General features: G+C 40.2%; 1 protein-coding gene across 13 annotated transcripts in view; it reads left to right on the plus strand.

Moving 5' to 3' along the window:
* Positions 1 to 26,726, plus strand: part of LOC143036683 (fatty-acid amide hydrolase 2) — a 128,716-nt gene that overhangs the window by 62,561 nt on the left and 39,429 nt on the right. For all 13 annotated transcript variants that reach the window (XR_012967392.1, XM_076204258.1, XM_076204261.1 and 10 more), the window contains 3 exons: positions 92 to 309; positions 12,885 to 12,996; positions 19,037 to 19,191. Coding sequence is in view for 12 of the 13 variants with exons in the window: in XM_076204258.1 (XP_076060373.1) it covers positions 92 to 309; positions 12,885 to 12,996; positions 19,037 to 19,191 (485 nt within the window). In the remaining variant the exon portion in view is untranslated. The remainder of the gene's footprint in view (positions 1 to 91; positions 310 to 12,884; positions 12,997 to 19,036; positions 19,192 to 26,726) is intronic.

Raw genomic sequence — 26,726 nt, forward strand, 5'->3', positions numbered from 1 at the left:
ATTGAATTGTATATTTTTGTGCTGCATTTCCTTAAAGCACAATGACATGTATCATGTCATTAAGATCTTATTACTTATTCCCTACTTATAGGCTTACATCACACTGCTGGACTTTGGATTCGAAAGGACTTTGTAGCTGAAGCCGATGCAGATGTTGTACAGTTAATGAGGAAAGCAGGTGCCATTCCTCTTTGTGTTACCAATGTATCAGAACTGTGTATGTGGTGGGAAAGTGCAAATAAGATTTATGGCAGGACAAGCAATCCATACTGTACCTATAGAATCGTCGGAGGATCATCAGGAGGCGAGGTAAGAAATACAGATTGTAGAAGGATAAATTATTTTGATTAAAACATCCTTGTAAACATTTCAGCAGTGGTTTCTTTACCTATTTTCATTTAGAGAAGAAAACTTTCATGTAGCCCAATATATAAAATGCTAACTTAGGGTATTGACTGCTTAAATTTTATGCAGTCAGTATTTTAGGGGTTTTAGTAATACCTAATGGATGAGAGTCGTATATCATTCTTTTATGATTGGGCGTAACAAAACAAATGTGTTTTGCTACATACAATGGTGGTTTGTGGGTGAGGTAAAGTCTCTGCAGGACTTTGTTGTTTTTACTCAGGTACGAAGATTTTGTACAAGCTAGGTCCTTGACCTTGAGCAATGCCTCCTGCCAGGTATGTGACCTGGGGAGTCCTTCCTGCCAGGTTGGTGACCTCGGGAGTCCTTTCTGCCAGGTCAGGGACCTCAGCAGTCCTTTCTCTCGGCGGCACAGCCGTCATAATAAAGGGGGTTGGTGGGTTGCTGTATAGGAGATATGTTAGTTATCAAATATAGGCATGGGTGTTAGTTCCGTTATAAAGGGGTTGTATGGTTGTTGTTGTTGTTCCCTAGATTGTATGTCCGAGCAGCCCCATCTCCCCAAGGAATGCCATGGCTGAAACGGGGTTTTCCCACAAATCCTTTATGGGGTGTGTGTTGTGTTGTTTGTGTGCATAATTGTATATAATGTGGTCTTCCATGACGTGTTGAATAGTATGGGGTGAAGTGTTACATCCTGGGCATTTGTCCATAATGCAGTCATCCAGTTTCTTCTGGTAGCTTAGAAGGGCTGGGTGGTGGCTGCATCGCAGTCTGGCCAGGTGGACTCTATCCTTTTGTGGGAGAGAGGATTCACAGGGATGGATATCAGGGGGTCTGGCATGCAGCAATGTATTGTCTTTTAGTGTGTTAATGGAGCAGTGAGTGATGTGATTATGAATATGTTTCTGGAGGCTGGTATTTGGTGATTTTGGAGGAAGAGAAGAGAGTGTAGTTTCACTAGTTCCTGTTTATTTTTTAGTTTCCCATTTACATATCTATAGAAAAGCTTTGGCTGATCCTTACATTTTTCTATTATGTCTTTCTCATAATTACATTTTATGTGATGCTTTTGTTCATTGTGGGATTTATTGTTGTGTTTTCCTTGGTTTATCTTATTTTATTATATGTTGGCTTTGGGTGATTGCCTGTAAGATTTCCTTGGAGCAGGAGTTGTGGTTGGGGCATGCTGAGGTGAGCATTTTTCTGGGGGTGAGTTAGTCTGGCTATACTGGTTATAATATAGGGTGGCTATACTGGTAAGTGAAGAGATAGGTAGACATGTAGTGGAATGGAAGGAAGTTTCCTCAAGGATAATGTGAATGAAGGTGAAACTGGGAAAGGAGATGTGGGTTTTTGTAAGTGCATATGGGCCTGGTAGTGAGAAGAGTGTAGAAGAAAGGGAGGCTTTTTGGATAGATTTAAATGAGTGCATAGAGGGATTAGGGAGAAATGTCAGTGTAGTAGTACTGGGAGACCTTAATGCTATGGTAGGAAATGAACCAATTGACGGAGTGGTTGGGAAATGTGGAGTTCCAGGAAAGAATCGTAGTGGAGAGTTGATGGTGATGTGTCTAGAAAGAGAGTTGATGATAGCAAATGCAGTGTTTCGGAAGAAAGTCAAGCATAAATACACATAGGAGAAGGTGGTGGATGGAATGGTGGTAGATAGAGTGTTAATGGACTATGTAGTGGTAGATAGGAGTATAATAGGAAGAGTTATGGATGTACATGTGCTAAGGGGAGAGAGTGGGGGAATATCAGATAATTTTTTGGTGGAAGGTAAGTTGAGAGTGGAGGATAGATGGAGAAAGGAAAAGGACAAAAGGTAGGGATGTGCTTAGAGTGAACTCTTTAAATGAAAAGGAAAAGGAGAAGGCGTACAAGAAGAAGCTGAGAGAGGAGTGGGAGGGAGTGAAGGATAGAGTAGAGCTAGGAGTGGAGGAGGAATGGAGATGGTTCAAGGATGGAGTCACAAAGTGTGCAAAGATAGTGTGTGGAACAAAAAGGATGGGAGGAAATAGAAGGAAGGGTAGTGAATGGTGGGATGAGGAAACAAAGAAGGTTGTAGAAGAGAAGAAGTGAGCTTTCACAGATTGGTTACAAAATAGGACGAGGGAGTCATATGAGAGGTACAAAGAAAAGAAAAGAGAAGTAAAGCACAAGGTAAAGGAGGCAAAGAGGAGAGCAGATGTGAAATGGGGTAAGAGTATGACAGAAAATTTTGAAAGTAATGAAAAGATGTTTTGGAAAGAAATTAAAAGAGGAAAAGGAGGTGAATCAAGTAGAGAAGGAAAGGTAAAAGGTGCAGATGAAGAAATGATAATGGAAGAGAAGGCAGTAAGGGGAAGATGGGCAGAGTATTTTAGGGAGTTACTAAATATGAAGGAGGATAGGGAGGGAAAGATAGTTGCATTGGGAAGTGCTAAGAAAATGACTGTGATGAGTGAGGAAAATGGAGGAGAAATAAGGAAGGATGAAGTGCAGGCAGTTGTTAAGATGATGAAAGCAGGTAAGGCACCTATTCTGTATGGATGCCATGCATAATGTCTAAAAAAAGGAGATACAGTGAAGGTGGACTAGCTGGTGAGGTTATTTAATGTTTGCTGGAGAGAGGGTAGAGTCCCGGAGGACCAGAGGAGTGAATGTATAGTTCCACTTTACAAAGGAAAAGGGGACAAGTGTGAGTGTAGTAGTTTCAGATGGATTAGCTTGTTAAGTGTAGTTGGGAAGGCTTATGGGAGGCTCTTAATTGAGAGGATTAGGAGAGGAACAGAGGGAGTAATTGGTAAGGAACAGTGTGGATTTAGGACAGGTAGAGGTTGTGTAGATCAGATCTTTGTGTTAAGACAGATATGTGAGAAAGCTATAGGAAAAGGTAAGGATGTTTTTTTGGGCTTTTATGGATCTGGAAAAAGGCTTATGACAGGGTAGACAGGAAGGCACTGTGGGAGGTTTTGCGGATATATGGGATAGGAGGAAAGCTTCTAGGAGCTGTCAAGAGTTTTTATGAGGGTAGTAGAGCTTGTGTCTGGATTAGAAATGGAGAGAGTGAGTGATTTGAGGTAAAGGTGACTCTGTCAGGGATGTGTTATGTCACCCTGGCTGTTCAACTTATACATAGATGGGGTGGTGCAAGAGGTAAATGCAAGGGTGGTGGGTCAGGGATTGGAGATGATTAAAGAAAATGGAGAAAGGTGAGAGATGAGCCAGCTGTTGTTTGCGGACGATACTGTGCTTGTAGCAGTATCAGAGGAGGGATTGAGAAAGTTGGTGACAGAGTTTGGGAGTGTGAAAGAAGAAAATTGAAAATAAATGTGGGTAAAAGTAAGGTGATGAGATGTACAAGGGGTGAAAGTGGCAGCAGACTGGAAGTGAGCATTAAGGGAGAGCAACTGGAGGAAGTGGATAGTTTTAGATACTTGAGTGCAAATGTGGCAGGAAAGGGAGGAGTGGAGGTGGAGGAAGAATGCAGATTGAGAGAAGTGAGTAAATGCCTTGGTGGATTAAAAAATGTAATGAGGAATAGATATTTGGGAATGGATGCTAAGAGGAGATTGTATGAAGGAGTGATTGTGCCAACAGCACTGTGCGGGGCAGAAACATGGAACATAAGAGAGGAAGAGAGAAGGAGTTTGAATGTGTTTGAGATGAGGTGTCTGAGAAGTATGATGGGGGTTACTAGGCTGGATAGAGTGAGAAATGAGGAGGTAAGGGGGTGAACAGGGGTGGTAAGGGAGTTGGGAGATAGGGTTGATGAAAGAGTATGAGGATGGTTTGGACACATGGAAAGAATGAGTGAAGAAAGACTAGTAAAAGAGGTATGGAAGGCAGATGTGGAGGGAGTGAACATGAGGGGGCGTCCTAGGATGAGGTGGATGGATGGGGTGAAGGGGGCCTTGGGGAAGAGGGGAATGTCTGTTGAGGAAGGACGGGAGAGGACAGAAGACGGGTGAATGGACAATGGTTGTATATGGATGATGCTGTGATGCATGAGGTGGAATGGGTGGGGGGATGGGGGTGAGGTAGTATGTGTGAGAAAAATTTTGACGCAGCCCAAAGGGATTTCTCCCTGTCCTCTCCTTTTCTGCATGGGGGGGACGGAGAGGGTGGGGTCGCCGATTTAATGAAGCGGCCTTGCTGTGGATGTGCTGTGTCTTGCAACATTGTAGCTTGTATTTGAAAGGTGTATCGTCCTAGATATTCATATAAAATGATATTGAAGAAATATCTCATAAGTATATTGTCAGAATTGCACTGTGAGATGTTTTGTTTAATGTAGCTTATAATTAAGAGGTGTATTTTTTATATTCATATAGAATGAGTTTGAAAAAATATCTCGTAAGTATATTGTGTCAAAATGCACTGGGGGATGTTTTGTTATTTAATTAGAGAGTTCTCTATATCTGAGGTTTTATATGTTATGTGGTGTTTGGTATTCTATATTTGTAATTCATAGCATTTGTATTAGCTGTTGGTTGATATGTATAGTTATTTCAGGTAGTTCCATGTGGATTGGAGAATTTGTTGTATATTAATTAATGTACATCTTTGAATGTAGATATTTTGTTGGATGCTATATATTTGAGGTTTGATATGTTTACATTGTGTTTGGTATTCTATATGTGTTATTCATAGTATGTTTTTGTTTGTATTAGCTTGTTGGTTGATATGTAGTTATTTCTGTTAGTTCTATATGGATTGGAGAATTTTTTTGCATATTAATTACTTTACATCATATGAATATAAATATTTTGTTGGATGCTATGTTGATTTAGAGAATTGGAAGTGAATTAAGTGGTCACTTTATGTCTTGGTATGTGGGATCTGTTTAATGCATTATTTGTATGCACTTATTGGTTTGTTTAAGACATACTATTTATAGTAAATGTGTTTACATGCATAAAGATTTGGGAAATGGGTACATTACGAACCGATAGCTGAAGAGTGGTGTTGGTTGGGTAGCACTGTGGTTGGCACCATGGGTAGTTGGAGACTGACATTATGATGTAGCTGATGATGTTGACTGTAAATATTGCTGGGTTTGCAATTTTCAGTTGACACTTGGTATGTCTTGCTGAGGGTGCCGGTGGGTAGAGTTGTAGGCGCTAAGGTGAGTAGAGTTTGAATTATGCGGAAGTGCTGAGGTGGTCAAACGAGGGGCTCAGCTGATGTGAAGTTCCTGGTCGTGGGTGGAAGTGGAGTGGAGGTGGGTGGAAGGCAGCAAGTTGTTGTTGTTGTTGTTGTCGTTCCCTAGACTGTCTGTCCGAGCAGTCCCGTCTCCCCAAGGAATGCCACAGCCGAAACTGGGTTTTCCCACAAATCCTTTATAGAGTGTATGTTGTGTTGTTTGCGTGCATTATTGTGTATAATGCAGTCTTCCATTATGTGTTGTATGGTATGGGGTGAAGTGTTACATCCTGGGCAGCTGTTCACAATGCAGTCATCCAGCCTCTTCTGGTAGCTAAGAAGTGCTGGTTGGTGGCCGCACCGCAGTCTGGCCAGGTGGACTCTGTCCTTTCATGGGAGAGAGGATTCAGAAGGGTGGATATCAGGGGGTCTGGCATGCAGCAGTGTGTTGTCTTTTAGTGTGTTAACCCCTTCCATACGGTGCCGCATACGTAGGCGGCATGAGGAGCAAGTAGTTGCCCCTACGTAATGACATACTCTCTAAACTGTCTTCATCACATTTTCTATGGTTATCAAAATTCATGGGTGAAAGAGAGAACGATCGATATAAGTGGTGACAATATTTTATGATGAGAGTATTATTACGACACATCGTACGTCTGGCAGCTAATGCTGCCCGCGAGATTTTGGCCCGTACTGAAGAGGTTAATGGAGCGGTGAGTGATATGATTATGAATATGTTTCCGGAGGCTGGTATTTGGTGGTTGTGGAGGAAGAGAAGAGAGTATCTGTGTGTGATACAGGTCTTTGGGTGTGGTGTTGTTTTAATGTTTCTTGGTGTGTGTGGGTGTTCTGCTATGTAGTGTAGAGGGTGTGATGTGTTTGTGGTGGCTGCAGCAAGTGTTTGTGTGCCTCTCATGTTGAGGTGGTCCTTGACTTTGAGGACTTTTGTTTCATGGTGTAAATGGTCTGTAGGTGTTGTATTTGTGCAGCCTGTAATTGTTTTTAGGGCTTTGTTTTGTATGATTTGAAGGGTGTTGTGGTGTGTCTCACTGAGATTAGGAGCCCATGCAGGACTCGCATGATTCATCACTGAGCGTATGCATTGTTTGTATATTGTTATATTAGTTTCTTTGTTTTGTCCAAATGTTGTTCCAGTGATTGACTTAAGTGCGTTAAGTCTAGGTGTGCATTTGTTTTTTTATGTTTGTGATGTGTTTGAAAGACATGGATGTATCGTATGTTACACCAAGAATTTTCGGTGTGTTTGTGTGTGGTATTAGTGTTGTTGATGTAGAGATGAGGTATGTATTTGTGTTCTTTTGTCCAGTTGGTGAGAAGTGTTGCTGTAGATTTGGTTGGAGCTATTTTGAGTCTGTTTGTGATGAACCATGTGTTGAGTGTATCAAGGTATGGCTGGATTATTTCTGCAGCTTTGTCTGTGTTACGATGTGTGCATGTGATTGTTATGTCGTCTGCTTAGGAAGAGATTTGTATTTCTGAGGTGTCTGGTGTGGGTAAGTCATGCATGTATAGATTAAAGAGCGTGGGGGATAGAACAGAGCCCTGTGGTACTCCATTCTTAATGTTTCTGATGTGCGATGATTGGCCATTATATGACACGTAAGCATATAATTGGCCAGATAATTGGCCAGCCATCTTTTGGTGTTATTGTGCATGTCTGTGTTATATATTTTATTTGTTAGGTTGTGGTGGGGGATAGCATCAAAAGCTTTACTAATGTCTAATGTTATAAGAAGTGTTCTGTGGTGGGGCCTATCTGAATTGATGCCATCTAAAATTCTTTGTGTGAGGTTTATCAGAAGAGTGTTTGTGGAGTGTAGTGGCCTAAAACCATGTTGTGAGTCAGCAAGGCGTTCAATGACTTTAGAGAGGGTGCAGAGAAGTGTGATTGGGCGGTGCATTGTTGGGATTGTTGGGTCTTTGTTCGGTTTTGGAATGGTGATTATTTTACCATTATGAAGTTCCTGTCCTTGCTGGTCATGAAGGAGGTGGGTGGAGGGCAGGCTCTTGTCCAGCTCTTGAATTATAAAAAGGGGAATTAGTGGGAGTTGATGGTTTATACTCACAATGACTGGTGACGTTAGTTGGGGATGGCATGTGTGGAGATGCCTCTAGACGAGTCTCATTGGCTTTGGTCTAATGCGTCCTGACTGAAGTTGTTGGGGTACCGGGTTGGCCTTCAAGTAGGTACGCTGGATCTCTACAACTGATTGGAGTCATCTGGTTTCTGCTGGAGAAGTAGAGGGATCAGTAGTATTATTTAGGGAGGGGTTGCGTACTGAGTGTGCATTTTTTGCATTGCTCATCAGATGTCTCGGGGGAGGATGGGTGTGTGAGAGGTGGTGTATACGAGTAGATGCTCTCTCACTGGGAGGTGCTCAAAACAGTGGTTTGACTGAAGTTTGATCACTTGGGAGGTGGGCATAGCTGAATGGAATCTTATGGTTTGATGTCCTGGGAGGTTGGCATAGCTGAATGGAATCTTGTGGCTTGATGGCCTGGGAGGTGGGCATAGCTGAATGGAGTCTTGTGGTTTGATTGAAGTTCAATCACCTGGGAGGTGCACATAGCTGAATTGAGTCTTGTGGTTTGATTGAAGTCTTGATGCGGTGATGTGTTGAGTTGACAGATGTTTTCTCCAACTCTGACAGTGGTCTCTCTTCAAACAGCTGTCCTTGGATTGGTAGCATATTGCCACCAGGTGGTTTAAAATCGAATGCCTTACAGTTTCACCAGCAATTCCAAGATGGGTGTAACTGCAGGTCACACCTTTAAAAGTCAGAATGTCATCTTGAAGGGAGCAGTTAGTGGGGGGGTGTTGTGTAGATATGTCACTTGTGGAAGCATGCTGATGCTGCGATGTGCTGCTTGAAGTTGATGTGATTTGATTGAAGTTTGGTGCATAGCTGAAGGGAATCTTGTGGCTTGATTCTGGGGACTTTTGATTGAAGATATAAGTCGAAGACAGGCGGTGTCTCCTTTGCAGACAGTGGTCTGTTTCTTTGGAATGGTAGGTGTAGCTGGTAGGCGTGGCTTGAGCAGCTGAGGACAACGATTTTATTCAGGCCTTTGGTAGGTGCGGGAACACCGCTCACCCGGTGAAACAAAACAAATGTGTTTTGCTACATACAATGGTGGTTTGTGGGTGAGGTAAAGTCTCTGCTGGACTTTGTTGGTTTTATTCAGGTACGAAGATTTTGTATAAGCTAGGTCTTTGACCTTAAACCATGGCTTCTGTTAGGTACATGACCTGGGGAGTCCTTCCTGCCAGGTTGATGACCTCAGCAGTCCTTTCTGCCAGGTCAGTGACCTCAGCAGTCCTATCTTTTGGCAGCACAGCTGTCATAATAAAGGGGGTTGGTGGGTTGCCGTACGTGAGATGTGTTAATTATCAAATATACGGATGGGTGTTAGTTCTGTTATATAGGGGTTGTATGGTTGTTGTTGTTGTCGTTCCCTAGACTGTCTGTCCGAGCAGTCCCGTCTCCCCAAGGAATGCTACTGCCGAAACTGGGTTTTCCCACAAATCCTTTATAGAGTGTATTTTGTGTTGTTTGCGTGCATGATTGTGTATAATGCAGTCTTCCATTATGTGTTGTATGGTATGGGGTGAAGTGTTACATCCTGGGCAGCTGTTCACAATGCGGTCATCCAGCCTCTTCTGGTAGCTTAGAAGTGCTGGTTGGTGGCCACACCGCAGTCTGGCCAAGTGGACTCTGTCCTTTCGTGGGAGAGAGGATTCAGAAGGGTGGATATCAGGGGGTCTGGCATGCAGCAGTGTGTTGTCTTTCAGTGTGTTAATGGAGCGGTGTGTGATATGATTATGAATATGTTTCTGGAGGCTGGTATTTGGTGGTTGTGGGGGAAGAGAAGAGAGTATTTGTGCATAATAAAGGTCTTTGGGTGTTGTTTTAATGTTTCTTGGTGTGTGTGGGTGTTCTGCTATGTAGTGTAACGGGTGTGATGTGTTTGTGGTGGCTGCAGCAAGTGTTTGTATGCCTCTCATGTCGAGGTGGTCCTTGACTTTGAGGACTTTTGTTTCATGGTGTAAATGATCTGTTGGTGTTGTATTTGTGCAGCCTGTAATTGTTTTTAGGGCTTTGTTTTGTATGATTTGAAGGGTGTTGTGGTGTGTCTCACTGAGATTAGGAGCCCATGCGGGACTCGCATAATTCAACACTGAGCGTATGCATTGTTTGTATATTGTTATATTAGTTTCTTTGTTTTGTCCAAATGTTGTTCCAGTGATTGACTTAAGTGCGTTAAGTCTAGGTGTGCATTTGTTTTTCATGTTTGTGATGTGTTGTTTGAAAGACATGGATGTATCGTATGTTACACCAAGAATTTTCGGTGTGTTTGTGTGTGGTATTAGAGTGTTGTTGATGTAGAGATGAGGTATGTATTTGTGTTCTATTGTCCAGTTGGTGAGAAGTGTTGCTGTAGATTTGGTTGGAGCTATTTTGAGTCTGTTTGTGATGAACCATGTGTTGAGTGTATCAAGGTATGGCTGGATTATTTCTGCAGCTTTGTCTGTTACGATGTGTGCATGTGATTGTTATGTCGTCTGCGTAGGAAGAGATTTGTATTTCTGAGGTGTCTGGTGTGGGTAAGTCATGCATGTATAGATTAAATAGTGTGGGGGATAGAACTGAGCCCTGTGGTACTCCATTCTTAATGTTTCTGATGTGCGATGATTGGCCATTATATGACACGTAAGCATTCCTACCTGCCAGATAATTGGCCAGCCATCTTTTGGTGTTATTGTGCATGTCTGTGTTATATATTTTATTTGTTAGGTTGTGGTGGGGGATAGCATCAAAAGCTTTACTAATGTCTAATGTTATGAGAAGTGTTCTGTGGTGGGGCCTATCTGAATTGATGCCATCTAAAATTCTTTGTGTGAGGTTTATCAGAAGAGTGTTTGTGGAGTGTAGTGGCCTAAAACCATGTTGTGAGTCAGCAAGGGGAATATGTGGTGTGACAAGTTGAAGTATTAGGCGTTCAATGACTTTAGAGAGGGTGCAGAGAAGTGTGATTGGGTGGTGCGATGTTGGGATTGTTGGGTCTTTGTTCGGTTTTGGAATGGTGATTATTTTACCATGCTTCCAGATGTCAGGTATAGTGTTGTGTGAATAGCTGTAGTTTGCAATGTTTGTGTGTGCGTGTATACCTTGTGGTCCAATGTGTTTTAGGTGGATGTTGCTTATGTTATCAGGGCCACAGGCAGATGAGTGCTTGAGATTATGTATTATGAGTTTTGTCTGACTGTCTATGAAGGGTGTATAGTCTGAGTCTGTGGGGAAGTCTTTCTTACGTCGAATGGTGCATCGGTCGTCAGGGTGAGAAGTGAGATGGCTTGTCTGTGCAAAATGACGTATGAGTGCGTTTGCTTGTTGTCTGTTTGAGGGTAGATTATCTGTTGTTGTGATTATTGCTGCGTGAGAGCGTGTAGTGTTACTGTTGGATAGTGTAATGCTGTTGAGTGTTTTGTACAATTTGCTGGTGTTTGTTTTGTGATCAAGTGCATTGATAAAGTTTTGCCAATTTTGTGTTTTTTGTTCGTGTATTTTATTAGCAATCACAGTGTTTAGTGTTTGTACTTGGTCTGCTATGTTTTGAGGGATAGGTGTGGGGGTATCATGTTTAAGTGTGTCACGTTGTCTGATGAGGTCTTGGATTTCTGGTGTGAAGTTGGGGTTGTGTGATTTTCTGTTGCCTCTAGGGATGCATCTCTTGTCTGCATTTTGTATGATTGTATTAAAAGTGTGCACAGCTTTGTTTATGTTTGTGATTGGTGTACTGTTAAGTGTTTCAAAATGTTGTTCTGTCTCTTTAGTAAAAGCTTCCCAGTTAGCTCTCTTGTAATTGGTGTATGTGTGTCTGTGACCAACTGGGGTGCATCTTGTTTTGGTGGTGATGATGATTGGAAGGTGGTCAGAACCAAGGGTTCCGACCACTCTCCATGATGTTGTTGGGGTTAGGCAGGGGGAGCAGAAGGTGATATCAGGAGAGGAGGGAGTGTAGAGGGCTTGGTGTGGGATATGTGTATGATGATAGTTCATGATAGTCAATGAGTCAAACTGAGTCTGTATATCAAGCCCTCTGTCTGTGTCAGGGTTGTCGACATACCAGGCAGACGACTTGGCGTTGAAGTCACCACCCATGATCAGGTTGGGGATTGAGGCTAGTTGGCTAAATTGAGGCCTGAAGGTGTTTGGAACTGTGGGGGATGATTGTGGGGGAATGTACATGTTAACTATTGTCAGTGTTGATTTGTTGCCTGTGCGGATTCGAATGGATTGGATTTCTGTTGTGTTATCTGTGGTAGGGAGGAGAATTTTGGTTGTGGCACTTGTGTCCACAAAACAGATGGAGTGATGGATCAGGGTGATGAGTCCACCGCCATTGCCGTCGGTCCGGTCTTGTCTGATGGTGGTGTAATTATGAAATGATGGTGTTTTGTGTGAGTGTCTTAGTTTTGTTTCTTGTATAATCACAATGTGTATGTTGTGTTGTTTAAGAAAGTGTTCAAGTTCATGTTTTTTCGTGTTAATACCGTCAATGTTGTGTTGTAATATGTTGATGTTGTGTGTTTTGTATGTGTTGTATGTTGCCGTTTGGGGTTGAGGTTGGGGTGGTAATGGGGAAGGTGTAGGATCTGGGTTAGAGGGAGGGAAAGGAGAGATCGGGGACAAAGGAAGGGGAGTACTGATCGGGGGTAAGGGCAAGGGGAAATTGGGAGTGGGTAAGGGTGCTGGCTGTGGTTGGGGAGGTGGGAGTGGGGTTACTGGAGGGCAGGTAGAACATGTCCAAGTGTTTGTGTATTGGTTTGTGTCAGCAAGTGTTGTTCAAGTGAGGTGGGCCCAGTTTTTGCACATATTGCACTGAACTGAGCCCTTTGTCTGTCTGCTCGAAGTAATGGGTTTAGAGCATGTTGGGCATCTGTATTTTGTGGTGGGCCCAGGATTGCTCTCTACATCTCCGGCTAAAAGTAGAAGAAGAGGGGGGATCGCTGGAAAATCACCCCTACATACAATGGGGTTGTATGGTTGGTGGGTGTGGTTAGATATGGTGTATATACATTATGTTATGGTAATGTAATTGGGGTATAAATAGTATTATTGTAGTCTTGTAATGCACAGCCTAGGGTTCAAATACCATTGGAATAGAAATTTAAACCAGTTGTTGAGATGAATATATATTTTTTGGATGGCTGTCCTGAATGCATGACAAGTGTATATACATATTCCTTTCAATAATGCATTTGATGTGATGATAATCTTTGTCTCTTGTATTTTTTATTTTCAGTTCTTAAATTTGTGTTTAAAAGATTGATATATGTATATATATATTCTCATTTTCAGGCTTGTGTGCAGGCTGCATGTGGTGCTCCCATTGGCCTCGGATCAGATATTGGTGGATCCATAAGAATGCCATGTTTTTTCAATGGTGTCTTTGGTCACAAACCAACACAAGGTAGATATGTATATACCAAAAGGCCTTTTCCCCTTATAAGGGGGTGGCCAAGGTGCACAAGGTATTTGTAGAATATAATTACATTTCCCAGTGATATCTGAGTATCACCCTGTCCCTCTGGGTGGATTTTAACCTTTAATTTTGGCTTCTGCTAGGCTATTTTATTCATCTTTGGCTCTCCATCATTAGCAAAGGTATTATAGCCTACTTTATTGATCCCTGCCCTACCAGCTGGTGATTTTGCTATTACTCTGGCTTTTGCCAGGTTATTTTTTTTTTTTTTTTTACCCGCACCCATCCCTCCCATGGAGTGGAGGAGGAATGGGAGTATTTCAAGGAGGGAGTAACAAGGTGTAGAAAGATAGTGTGTTGAACAAGGAGGATGAGAGGGAATAGAAGGAAAGATAGTGAATGTTGGGATGAGAAAGCAAAGAAGGTTGTAGAAGAGAAGAAATGAACATTCATGAACTGGTTGCAAAATAGGATGAGAGAAACATATGAGAGGTAAAAAAAAAAAAAGAGAGAAGTAAAAAATAAGATAAAGAAAGCAAAAAGGAGCATATGTAAAATGGGGGAAGAGTATTAGAAATTTTTTAAATTAATAAAAAGATATTTTGGAAGAAAGGAGAGGAAGGGGAGGTGAATCAAGTAGAGAAGAAAAGGTAAAAGGTGCAGATAGATAATAATAGAAGAGGCAGCAGTAAGATGGGCAGAGTATTTTAGGGAGTTGCTAAATGTGGAGGATGGGGAGGGAACAGTGGTTGCAGTGGAAGGTGCTAAAAAAAAGACTGATGGATGAGGAAAATGGGGGAGAAATAAGAAAAGCTGAGGTGAAAGCAGTTGTTAAAATGATGAGAGCAGGTAAAGCACCTGGGTTAGATGGGTCATGCGAAGTGTCTGAAAAAGGTAGGTACAGTGATTGGACTGGCTGGTGAGGTGATTTAATGTTTGTCTAAAGGAGAGTAGAGTGCCAGAGGACTGGAGGAGTGCCTGTACTTGTATAGTTCTATTTTACAAGGTAAAAGGAGACAAATGTGAGTGTAGTAGTTTCATAGGGATCAGTTTGTTGAGTGTACATGAGAAGGCTTATTGGAGGGTTTTGATTGAGAGGATTAGGAAAGGAACAGAGGAAGTAATTGGTGAGGAACTGTGGGTTTAAGAAAGGTAGGGATTGCATGGATCAGGTTTTTGTAGCAAGATGTATATGACAAAGCTTTAGCAAAGGGTAAGTGTTGGAGTGTTCATTTGTTATCATTTGGCTGAGGGCAGCCATATTGGATTTTTGTGCAATGCTGTGAATAGACACCAGGTGTCAGTATTGTTGAGCTGCTATGTGGAGTGTTTGTTGTACATGATCTTCCTTCTCTAAATCCAAATTGATTTGGATTCAATATATTTTTTTCTTCCAGGTGTTTAACCCATCTACTTTTGATAACTTTTTCACATATTTTTGCTATTGTGCATGTAAGGGAGACCAGTCTGTAGTTGCTTGGATTTTCCTTGTTCCCTCCTGTATGTATTGGTACAATATTTGCATTTTTCCAATCCTGTGGTACCTTTCCTTCTTTGAGTGCGTATTTAATTATATTGTATATTTTGTCTGTCAACTCTTCTATGCATTCTTTCAATATTCAATTTGCAATTTCATCCGGATCATGTGATTTTCTGACATCAAGGTATTTTATTTGGTCTCTGATTTCCTTCTGTGTTACAGTTATTTCCTTCACTGGGGGGATCTCGCTCTATTCCCTCACAGTTCTGTGAACTTTCATTCGTGAATACCGATTTCATTTTATTGTTCATAATTTCAGCCATTCCTACTTCTTCTGTATATTCATAATTTCCCTGGCACAGTTTTTCCATTTCTTGTTTGTTTTTTAGTTTATCAGTACATACCTGTAAAATAGTTTAGGTTGTTTCTTGCATTTTTCTTTTATATCTCTCATAGTTTCTCTTTTCGTCTCTGCTTATTTTTACATAACCATTTCTTAGTTTGATATATGTTTGTCATTTACTTTTTTTTTTTTTTTTATCTTTTTTCCATCTTTTCCAAGCTTTGTCTCTTTTATTCTTAGCCTCACTACATTTTTTGTTGTACCAGCTTTTTATTATGGGTGTGGTGAAAGTGGCTTTGGGGAAGAGGGGAATGTCTGTTGAGGAAGGACGGGAGAGGACAGAAGACAGTTGAATGGAAAATGGTTATATATGGATGATGTTGTGATGCATGAGGTGAAATGGATTGGATTGGGGGATGGGAGATGAGGTAGTATGTATGAGAAAAATTTGACTCGGCCTGAAGGGATTTCTCCCTGTCTTCTCCTTTTATGCATGAGGGGACGGAGAGAGGGGGTCGTCGATTTAATGAAGCGGTCTTGCTGTGTATGTGTTGTGTCTTGAGTCACTCTTTCTGACCCAGGGCAATGGACAAGATGCAGGGATGACCCGTTATCCAGGAGGTGCCAAGATAAGAGGGAGGGTAGAGAGTGGAGGGGAGTGGAGTGTATTAGGGATGGAATGGGTGGTAATGGTTTTTATGCCTTTGTTTTTTGGCTACCTCCCTTGTAAGGGGGAAAAAGCCTTTGGTATATGTATATATATACCATTTCTTCAGTCTCAAGTCCATCACTCTCCAAAAAAACTTCTTCCTTTCGTTTTCTGTTCTTTTCTTGTTCTTTTCCTTATCTTCCTCTTTAAGTGTTTTTTCTTTTTCTTTTTCCTCATCACTCGGTTACATTTTTATCCATAAATTTTTGTAGTTTTTCTTTTTGCTAGTTTTCCTATGTTTGTTAATATTTCTTCTGCTATCCTCTGCAAATTAATTTTTACTTTGAGAGGTCTATTCTTCTCTTTGGAATATTTCCCCATCCTGTAGATTTCTTCTATTCCCTTTTCAAGTCCTTGTGGCTCCTGTATTTCTTTTAGTATTCCTGTCACTATGTTCTTCTCTTTTACACTTTGGAACCTTATTAGTCCATGTTTCTCTTTGATATAGATTACAATGCAGTCAATATCCAAGTTACAACGTACACGAGTTACGCCCACCCATTCATATGACCACGTCTAGCAGATACCTATTATGAGTTTACTGTATATGTCTGGCAGCACAGCTCGTAAGATAGTTATGGCAGCCTGGCATCATGTATGACAGTTATGGCAAAGATAGAAAAGTTGCTATACATGTGGTTGGAAGATAATAGGCAAAGAAATGTGAAAGTGATGTTGCAAGCAGTGCAAAGTAAGGCTACAAGTTTATTTTGCATGTTGAAAGAACGTGCAGGTGAAGAATATGCTTCACATGAATTCATAGTGAGTGCTGGGTGGTTTTGTCGCTCTTGAGAGAGTTACCAGTTTCACCACATGTTGTCGAAAGGTGAGGCGCCTGCAGCTAAGGTATTTGTGGAAGAGTTGGATAAATTACAATGACACATGTGAACAATTGAATGCAATTGGTGAGTGCTAAAAGTGTTTGAGGATATGAAGTGTGATATTGATCTAGCCTTGGCTTGGGCAGTGTCAGACCATAATGCATTGGCAAATAAATCTTGCTTTAGCCCAAACCAATTTGTATTTGGTTTTCATACTGCAGTGCCATCTGTCACCAGTATGTCCTTGTTTGCTTTAGAGTCAGTTTCTGGCTCAGATATTGTGCGACAAAACTTGAATGCTCTGCACTTGCCTCAAAGGGAGTACCTCAAGAATGAATTTAGTGAAAGGATCAAGAGAGCCTCGTGTCATAATGTGCACGTAACAGAGATAAGTGACCTTTACAATGGCAATGAGGTGTACTTTAACCATAATGGTGATCAGTGATGGCATGATCCAGGCATAGTTATTGGCAGGGATGGCAAGTAGGTTCTGGTTTGTCATGGGAGTGTTTACATCAGAGCCTATATTTGCTGATTATCTAAACTTCCCTGAGGTCTCAAACAGATTGTACTCAGACTTGTGGTGGATCATCTGTTGGCACTCTGGAGACATTGAGGAATATGGAGGGCATATGTGATCAGGAAGAGGTGGATGAGGATTCAGAGAGATTTGCTTCATGTGCATCAACATCTGAAAACAATGAGGAAGTAGATTATACTGGTGAGGTACAGAAGGTCCAACAAGGACAAAATTATATTATAAGCAACTCTGATTTGCCAGAGAACTCTTAAAGAGAAACAAGAGCATTTAAACTGTTAGTGGGGCAAAGGAGGATCCGAGGACTGAATGAAAAAACTGGTGAGTACATGTCTGGAAGAATAGTGAGCAGAGGAGGTAAAGCTAAAGGGTAAAAATTGGTTCAATTTCCAAAAGGATTCTGATGGGAGTGTAGTGTTTGGATTTTTTGGAAGTTGCAGAATTGGAAGTGGTCCCTGATGAAGTGAAGATGTTTGTGTTTTACTCCACTTAAGAAGCAATAAAAGCAAAGGAGCTGAAAGCACAAAATTGGCAAAAAACGATGTTTATGAGGAGGTGGAGGATGGAGGACAGGAATTTATATCTGTGCAGTGAGTTATCACAGAAGAGGTGAAAGGTGGAAGCTATATAATCAAGTCACATCTTGTAGCAAGGGGTTTTGAGGAGGACACATCTGGATTTAGGAAGGACCCCCCCAGCTTGTTCCAAAGAATCTATATGATTGGCTCTGGCAATGGCTTCTGTGTTTGGTTGGGAGTGTCACAGCCTGGATGTGAAGTCAGCTTACCTTCAGGGCAACTGCATAGAATGAGAGGTTTACTTGCGTCCTGCCCCAGAATATTATTGTGATCAGTTTTGGAGACTGAAAAAGACGATGCATGGTCTATGTGACGCAGCAAGAGTGTGGTACTTACGTGTCAGGAGTCAGCTACTGTCTGTCAGCTGAGGTGTGTCCATTCCATCCTTGTTCTACACACCATCTTTGCACACCTTGTGATTCCCTCCTGAACCATCCCCATTCCTCCAATCCTAGTTCTACTCTATCCTTCACTCCCTCCCACTCCTCTCTCAGCTTCTTCTTGTACTCCTTCTCCTTTTCTTTCTCATTTAAGCAGTTTACTCTAAGCACCTCTCTACCCTCTGTCCTTTTCCTGTTTCTCCATCTATCCTCCACTCTCAGCTTAGCTTCCAAAAAATGATTTGATATTCCATGACTCTCACTCCTTAGAACATGTACATCCAAAACTCTTCCTACTTGCCTCCTGGTTACCACTAAGATCATTAAAGCCTTGTCTATCATCCTTCCATCCATCACCCTCCCCCATATGTACTTATGCTTGACTTTCTTCCTAAACACTGTATTTGCTATCATCAACTCTAGACACATCTCCATCATCTCTCCACTACAATTTTTTCCTGGAACTCCACACTTCCCAAGTACTCTGTCTATTGGTTCATCTCCCATGGCATTGAGATCTCTCAATACCACTACATTGACATTTCTTCCTAAACCCTCTATGCACTCGTTTAAATCTATCTAAAATTCCTCTATTTCCTCTACACTTTTCTCACTACCAGGCCCATATGCACTTGCAAAAACCCCCATTCCCAGTTTCTTCTTCATCCACATCAACCTTGAAGAAACATTCTTCCACTACACCACATGTTTACCTATCTTCTCACTCCTGACACCCACCCAACTACACTCCTAAACTTAAACTCGCCCCTTCCTTTCAACTTGGTTTCACTCATTGCCAATACATCCACCTTCTCACAAACATACTGCCTATCTTTTCCCTTTTATCTGTACCACATCAATGCCCATTAAAAAACCCAAACCTTAGGGTTCTGGTTGGAAAATTCCTCCCAGACCCTCTGATGCCTTTTTTTTTTTTTTTTTTTTTTTTTTTCTTTTCTTTTTTAGAAACGTCCCCTTTTTTGGCTGCAGAGAGCAGGTTACCTAGTCCTATCCCCATCCCTTTTTTGTCATCTTTTATGACTCAAGTGGAAACCCTCAGTGGCAGTATTTTTTGTCCCCTACCACAGGGTTCATGTATATTTGTACTTTCTATATTTGGTATTAATTATTTTTTTCTTTCTTTTGATCTGTAAAAAAAGTTTTATTTTTATTTATCAGGGATTGTAAGCAATGAGGGACAAGAACCAGTTGCAGTTGGAGAGGCATTGGACTTCCTTGTAACAGGTCCCATTGTCAAATATGCAAATGACCTAATCCCAGTGTATCGTGTCCTGGCAGCCAATAATGCTCACATGGTTAATATCAACAAAAAGGTAGGAACAGAGACATTGTGTTTTAAAGGTTGTTTGTTAGAATGTACTGAGCTTTTTTTCAATACCCCTGCATTTATTATAGTAGCTTCTCATATTGTGCATGTCTGAATTATGCAAAGACTATTGATGGGTACCTGGTTGTTGTAGTTATACAAGATGAACAACAGCAACATTCATCTCTTCACTGCTCCTTTAAAGAAGATGAAAGACTAATTTTTAATCCACATTTTTACATAGGAAGAGCTAATGAGTGATTGCTCCCACCCCCTCCTCATCCTCCTCCTCCTCCTCATCCTCATCCTCCTCATCCTCCTCTTCCTCCCTCCCTCCCTGCTCCTCTTTCTCCTTCCTCCTCCCACATCCCTCCCCTTCCTCCTCCTCTTATTCCTCTCCTCTTCTTTCTCCCCCTCCCCCCTCCTCTTCCTCCACCTCCTCTTCTTTGGACACAAAATAGACCCACACTAATAAAGAGAGGCCAGTGTTTCATTACTTGGAGATATAGTAGACTCCAAAGACTCTTGGGCAGCGGGGCTGCAAGTTTCCAGTGAGCGAAACGTGAGACATAGACTAATGACTGATAAATTGAATAATGATATTTGTTGTAACATACTATTTAACTTATCCATACCCTCCCTAACCCAAACTTGGAGCTCAACACCAAAGTGTTTATGTATGCAAATAAGCAAGCAATAGGAGCCCAACACTTCATCAACAAAAGAGTAGCAAAAATCACTCCTATATACCTCACTGAACCAGAATTGACATTAACACAAAACTGAATGTCTGTACCCTCACCGAAGTTCTTGGTGACGTCACTTCTTTCCAATTTCTGGGAATGTAAGAAATGATAAATAGATTAAATAGTGAACCTATCCCACTGACCAAAACCCTAAAATACTTTGTCTAACATTCATACACGAGTGACCTTCACCATACACATAAAAGACCTCACAATGAAGATAAATAAAAAAGTTGTACATAGGCACAGGATTAGGAAAAAAAAATGCAGCAAGACAAAACACTTCTACAGCTGGTTTACTCCCACTGTTTCATCACATGGTGACCTTTCCCCCTCTTCCACTTGAGAAGTTACAGAGAAGACAAAAAGAAATTCCTAGTTCATTTCCTTATTCATTCTCAACCACCCTCCACTCAGATCTATCTACTGCCCCTTGAACAGGGGTTTCCCTCAACTGGATAGAATTGTCTGGCAACAGCCATAATTTTAATACAGATCCAGTTACTGTTTTTCATAAATTATCAAAGTTACTTACGTAAAATGGCAGAGATCCCATAAGATTGTTTGCAGACTATAGTTAGGGTGTATATAAATTAGGTTTCTCATAAAGTATTGTTTCTGATGTAGCTTGATGACATAAATGAAATAGATCCAGTACTGTTGGGTGAATGTGTGAACACTGAAATAACATGTACCACCTCAAGACAACCAGCTTTATTTCTTCAGACAGAGAAGTTTAATCACTTTTCCAATTGAGACTGCAAAAGTCCTTCATATGGTAGTGGATGAAATCATAAACATCTTCCATATGTATGCATGCATTCATGTTATGTATTTACCTAGTTGTATTATACGGGAAAGGGAGCTATGCTCATGGTGACCCATTTTTGTATCTCGCAAGATCAAGTTGGTCCTTAAATTCTTGTATTGTGTTTGCACACACTATTTTTTCATCCAATTTGTTCCATATATCTATCACTCTGTGTGGGAAGCTGTTCTTTTTCAAGTCTCTTCTGTAGTTATCCTTTTTGAGTTTCATTGCATGTCCTCTTGTTTTTCCTCTGTCCCACTTCAATAGGTCCTCTCTGTCAAGGCATTCTTTACCTTTCATAATTCAGTAGATGGTTAGTAGGTCCCCTCGTTCTCTTCTTTGTTCCAGGGTCACCCATTCCAGTTCAGCCAGTCTTTGTTCATATGTCAGGTTTGAAAGTATTGGGGCCATCTTTGCTCTTGCTCTTTGTATTCTTTCTAATTTTCTTATATATTTTTTTTGTACTGGGTGACCATATCAGTGCTGCATATTCCAGTTGTGGCCTGATCAGTGTTTGTAATATTTTCTTAATCATTTCCTTATCCAGGTATTTAAAGGCCATCTTTATTGATCTTAACAAATTGTATGTTTCTCTGACTATTCTATTTATATGTTTATCTGGCAACTAGTCTTTGGTGATGATTACTCCTAGGTCCCTTTCAGAATTTACTTTCTTTACTTCTTTTCCATCAATTTTATACTGTCCTGATATTCTGTTCTTGCTTTTTCCAAATTCAATTATACTGCACTTCTTGATGTTGAATTCTACCTCCCATCTCTTGCTCCACACTGAAACTTTGTTCAGATCACTCTGTAATGAGTCACAGTCTATTTCAGAATTAGTTCTCTTTAATAATTTTGCATAATCTACAAAGCAGTTCATGTCACTTTCAATGCCTTCATCCATGTCATTTACATATATAGCAAACATTATTGGAGCTAGTACTGACCCCTGTGGGACTCCACTACTCATTTCTTCCTATTTTGAAAATTTGTCTCTGAGCACCACTCTCATTTTTCTTCCATGTAGGAAGTCCTCCATCCAATTCAATAGTTTTCCATGTATGTTCCCTATTGTTGTCAGGAAGGCACAGTCTGCCCAGCCATCCCTTTCTTGCAATACATCTATCAATCTTGAATAGAAACAAATTAGATTAGTGGTACATGATCTTCCTTGTCTGAATTCAAATTGTCTCGGGTTCAGTATATTATTCTCCTCCAGATATTTTGTCCATCTATCTTTGATGATTCTCTCACAAATTTTAACTATTGTACTCATTAGGGACACCGGTCTATAATTCATTGGGTCTTCCTTATTTCCCCCTTTATGTATTGGCACTATATTGGCATTTTTCCAGTCTCCTGGTAGTTTTCCTTCTTTGAGTGAGCATTCAATTATTTTGTATATTTTTCCTGTTAGTTCGTCTATACATTCCTTCAGTATCCAGTTTGCAACTCCGGGCCATATGACTTGTTAATGTCAAGCTTTAATATTTGATTCCTTATTTCATTTTGAGTAATATTTAATTCCTTTAATGGAGGAATTCTTTGATCACGGTTTTGTAGATTTTTTTCCTCTTTGGTGAATACAGATTTGAAATGTTTGTTCATAATATCTGCCATTTCTATGTCTTCTGTGTATTCTCTATTACCTTGACATAATTTAAGTATTTCCAGTTTACTTTTTTAGCTTGCCATTTACATATCTATTAAATAATTTGGGTTGAACTTTATATTTGTCTATTATGTCCTTTTCATCATTTCTCATATCTTCTCTATGTATTTTTACTTATTCATTTCTTAATTTGGTGTATATTTTCCATTTCTCAGTCTTTTTTTTTTCCTTTTTCCATCTTTTCCAGGCTTTATCTCATCTGTATTTTGCCTCACTGCACTTTTTTTTACTATACCAGGATTTTATATATACCCTTTACTGTTTTTGTCTAGGTACATACTTATCCACTCCTTCATTGTAGATTTTCTTCCAAACTGTCCATTTATCTTCCACCTTTGTTTCTTCATTTTTTTTTTTTTTCAATTTGCTTCTCGAGAGAATTTGTCAAGTTTCTCAAAATCTGTTTTGCTGTACATTAGTCCTCCTTTTCTGTGTTTTTCGTTAATTTCTATATTTGTTTCATTTAATTCTAGTTCTATTATTATATGATCACATTTTCCAATTGGTGTCTTGTATTTGATTTTATTCACAATTTTGGTTCTGGTGTGAATATCAAATCCAATCTTGAGGGTTCATTGTTATTTCTATATCTGGTATTTTCCTTGACCCATTGCGTCAATGTGTAATCAATGGTCATTTCCAGTAATATGTTTCCCCAGTGATCTCCACCTTTCACAGTCATTTCTTCCCAACATATTTCTTTTGAGTTAAAATCACCCATAATTATCAGATTTCCTTCTTTCTTTAGTATTTCATATAGTGTTTTTCTTGTGTCTTCCAGCATTTTGGAGTGTTCACTTTCATTCCATGCGTGAGGTTTAGGTGGGGCATAAATCACTGCATAGTTTCTATTTTTCATATCTCTCTCCTCAACTCTTATCATAATCAACTCCACATTGTTCTCTCCTTCTGTGATTTTTGTCACATTTAGGCCTTTCTTGGTTAGCATCATGACTCCTCCACCCTGTTTTGTTTCTCTATTTCTGAAACAATAATTATATAATCCTTGGCCTATACTATTTGGTGGTAATGATCCTTTTAATTTTGTCTCCACAATCCCCATTATATCTGTTTTTTCTTGTTCCAGATAGTCAATCAGTTCATCTATTCCTGATCCATCTATGCTGGTATATGTTATCTTTAATTTTTTTTTCCTTTTCTTCCTTTTCTTCTTTCTCCTGCATTTTTTTTTTCCCTTATGTACCATTTCCTCAGTCTTAAGTCCATCACTCTCCAAAAAAACTCTTTCCTTTCATTTTCTGTTCTTTTCTCATTCTTTTCCTTAGCTTTGTCTCGAAGTGTTTTTTCCTTTTTTCATTTTTCCTCATCACTCAGTTCCTTTTTTATCCATAGATTTTTGTAGTTTTTTTTTGCTAGTTTTCCTATGTTTGTTAATATTTCTTCTGCTATCCTCTGTGAACTAAGGTTTACTTTGAGAGGTCTATTCTTCTCTTCAGAATATTTGCCTACTCTATAGATCTCTTCTATTACCTTTTCGAGTCCTTGGCCCTCTTCCTGTATATCTTTTAGTATTTCTGTCACTATATTCTTCTCCTTTTTTCCCTTTAGAACCTTATTAGACCATGTTTTTCTTTGATACCATAGACTACAATACACTTTGTTTTGTCTATTGTGTCTCTTACCCAATCTCTTTTTCCTGTATTACTTCTATCACTGTGTCCTTTGTACTGTCATTCATTTGTTTTTTGATTATTTCTTTACATAGTATTTTTTGGTTTTCTTTGTCTTTCATTTGGTTTTTGATTTCCATCATGTTTGATTTTTTTATATTTTCACCAACTTTGCCTGCTTCTATTAATATTTTTTCATTAACTTCCCTCATCAAACTTTCATTTTTATTTGTATCTTCATTTTTCATCTTTTCATTATAATTTTTCATTTTAGCCAGTTCTTTTTTCATTTCTTCCAATTCCCTAACAGTGCATTTTCCTTCCTCAATTCACTCACTTCTTTGTATAATTGGTTATGTTTCCTTTTCCATTCAACAATATCCCTTTTCATTTGAAACATTTCTTGGTTTATTAGTATGTTTTTGAGGTCAATACCTCTTTCTGTTCTGAATCCATGGAATGATTCATCTCCATATTTGGGACATTCTATGTTGCATATTTTCTTTCTAACCACTCTCAAAGGCATTTCATACTCATATCTAATCTTCTTTTGGTTGTCTCTGCATATGTCGGTTTATCATCCATTTCCCTTCTTTTTTCTATTCTTGTTAAACTTAAATCACCGCTACATTATGGTACTACTCGGTCGAAGAATCACTAGATTTATTGCTAGCTCGCGGAGCGTTCTCAGGCACCGATTTGTTCGACTGTCACTGTGTGTGTGTATGTATACATGTCATGTATAAAAGTATTTGTCTAATTGTAGTATACAGGAAAGTAGTAACACTCGTTCTGTCATATTTATCATATCTAGCCTCAAATTTATGTACAGTTCCAACTTTATATCCTTGAATTTCATATATACATATACCAAAGGCTTTTTCCCCCTTACAAGGGAGGTAGCCATAAAACAAAGGCATAAATACCACACCCACCCATTCTATTCCCACATACTCTGCTCCCATCCAACCCCTCTTATCTTGGCTCTTGCTGGATGACAGGTCATCCCTGTATCTCATCCACTGTCCTGGGTCAGAAGCAGTGTTGCAAGACACAGCACATCCACAGCAAGGCCACTTCATTAGATTGGCGACTTCCCATCTCTGTCCCCTCATGCAGAAATGGAGAAGACAGGGAAAACTCCCTTTGGGCTGCATCAATTTATTTTTCACACATACTCCCTCATCCCCCCATTACCCACCCACTCCCCCTCATGCATCACAGCATCATCCATACACAACCATTCTCCATTCACCCCTATCTTCTGTCCTCTCCCATCCTTCCTCAACAGACATTCCCCTCTTTCCCAATACCCCTTTTATCCCTCCCATCCATCCATCTCATACTTGGTCACCCCCTTATGTTCATTCTTTCCACCTCTGCCTTCCACATCTCTGTTACTAATCTTTCTTCATTCATTCTTTCCATGTGTCCAAACCATCCCAGTACTCTTTCATCAACCATATATCTGAACTCCCTTTCCACCTCCATTCTCCTCCTCACCACCTCATTTCCCATTCTATCCAGCCTAGTAACCACTATCATAATTCTCAGGTACCTCATCTCAAACACATTCAAACTCTTCTCTTCCTCTCTTATGTTCCATGTTTCTGCCCCATACAGTGCTGTAGGCATAATCACTCTTTCATACAGTCTCCTCTTAGCATCTCTTCCCAAATGTCTATTTCTCATTACACTTTTTAATTCCCCTAGGCATTTACTTGCTTTTCTCAATCTGCATTCTACCTTCACCTCCACTCCTCCCTTTCCCGCTACATGTGCACCCAAGTATCTAAAACTATCCACTTCCTCCAGTCTCTCTCCTTTAATACTCACTTCCAGTCTACTGCCACTTTCTCCCCTTGTACATCTCATCATCTTACTTTTACCCACATTTGTCTTCGACTTCCTTGATTTTCAATTATTATATTTAGATTTATCCCCATCTGGGGTATTGGCTGCATGTTATTGTGGAGTTAAAAGCTGCAAAATAGCATGTAGCTCATACTTTAGGGTCTATATGGGGTGCCCCTACAGACAAGAGCCACACATCATTTTGTCTGTGGTAGAGGAAGTTTTTATTCATAGAGAAATGATGATACTTTATTATACTGCAACTGCCCCTCCATTATGCTGTCCCCCCACTATTGTTACTGTCCTGTACCATTTCTTGGAATATTGATTTTCTCATTTTGCCAAACCCTATGGTGGGGGAAAAGAATATTTCCACCAAGTATTTTCACTTGAGTTATATAAGGCGACAAAAATGGGACGGGGATAGGACCAGGCATCCTTCTCCCTGCAGTACCAAAGGGGACATTCCTAACAAAAGTAAAGGTATAAGAGGGTCTGGGAGGAGTTTTTAAATCAGTACCATAAGATTTTGGTCTTTTAATGTGTGGACATGGTACAGATGAGAGTAAAAGGGAAGAGATAGGCAGTATGTTTGTGAAAAGAAAGGTGGATGTACAGGTAGTTCTCGATATATGCGACTTCGATATATGCAAATTCGCGTATATGCGATTCAAGAATTTGCACCACTTTTCGATATGTGCGGGGATATATTCGAAGATATGCGATTTGACCTAAAATAATCAAATAAAAATAGTTGCGGTCGATTATTTTTTTCAAAATACCTATTATATATTTGAAGTTGGTGCGCATAAAGCCGTGTGGTAA

Source organism: Oratosquilla oratoria, chromosome 21 (genome assembly GCF_046742065.1).
Source record: "Oratosquilla oratoria isolate Oo_2021 chromosome 21, ASM4674206v1, whole genome shotgun sequence".
Classification (NCBI taxonomy): Eukaryota; Metazoa; Arthropoda; class Malacostraca; order Stomatopoda; family Squillidae; genus Oratosquilla; species Oratosquilla oratoria.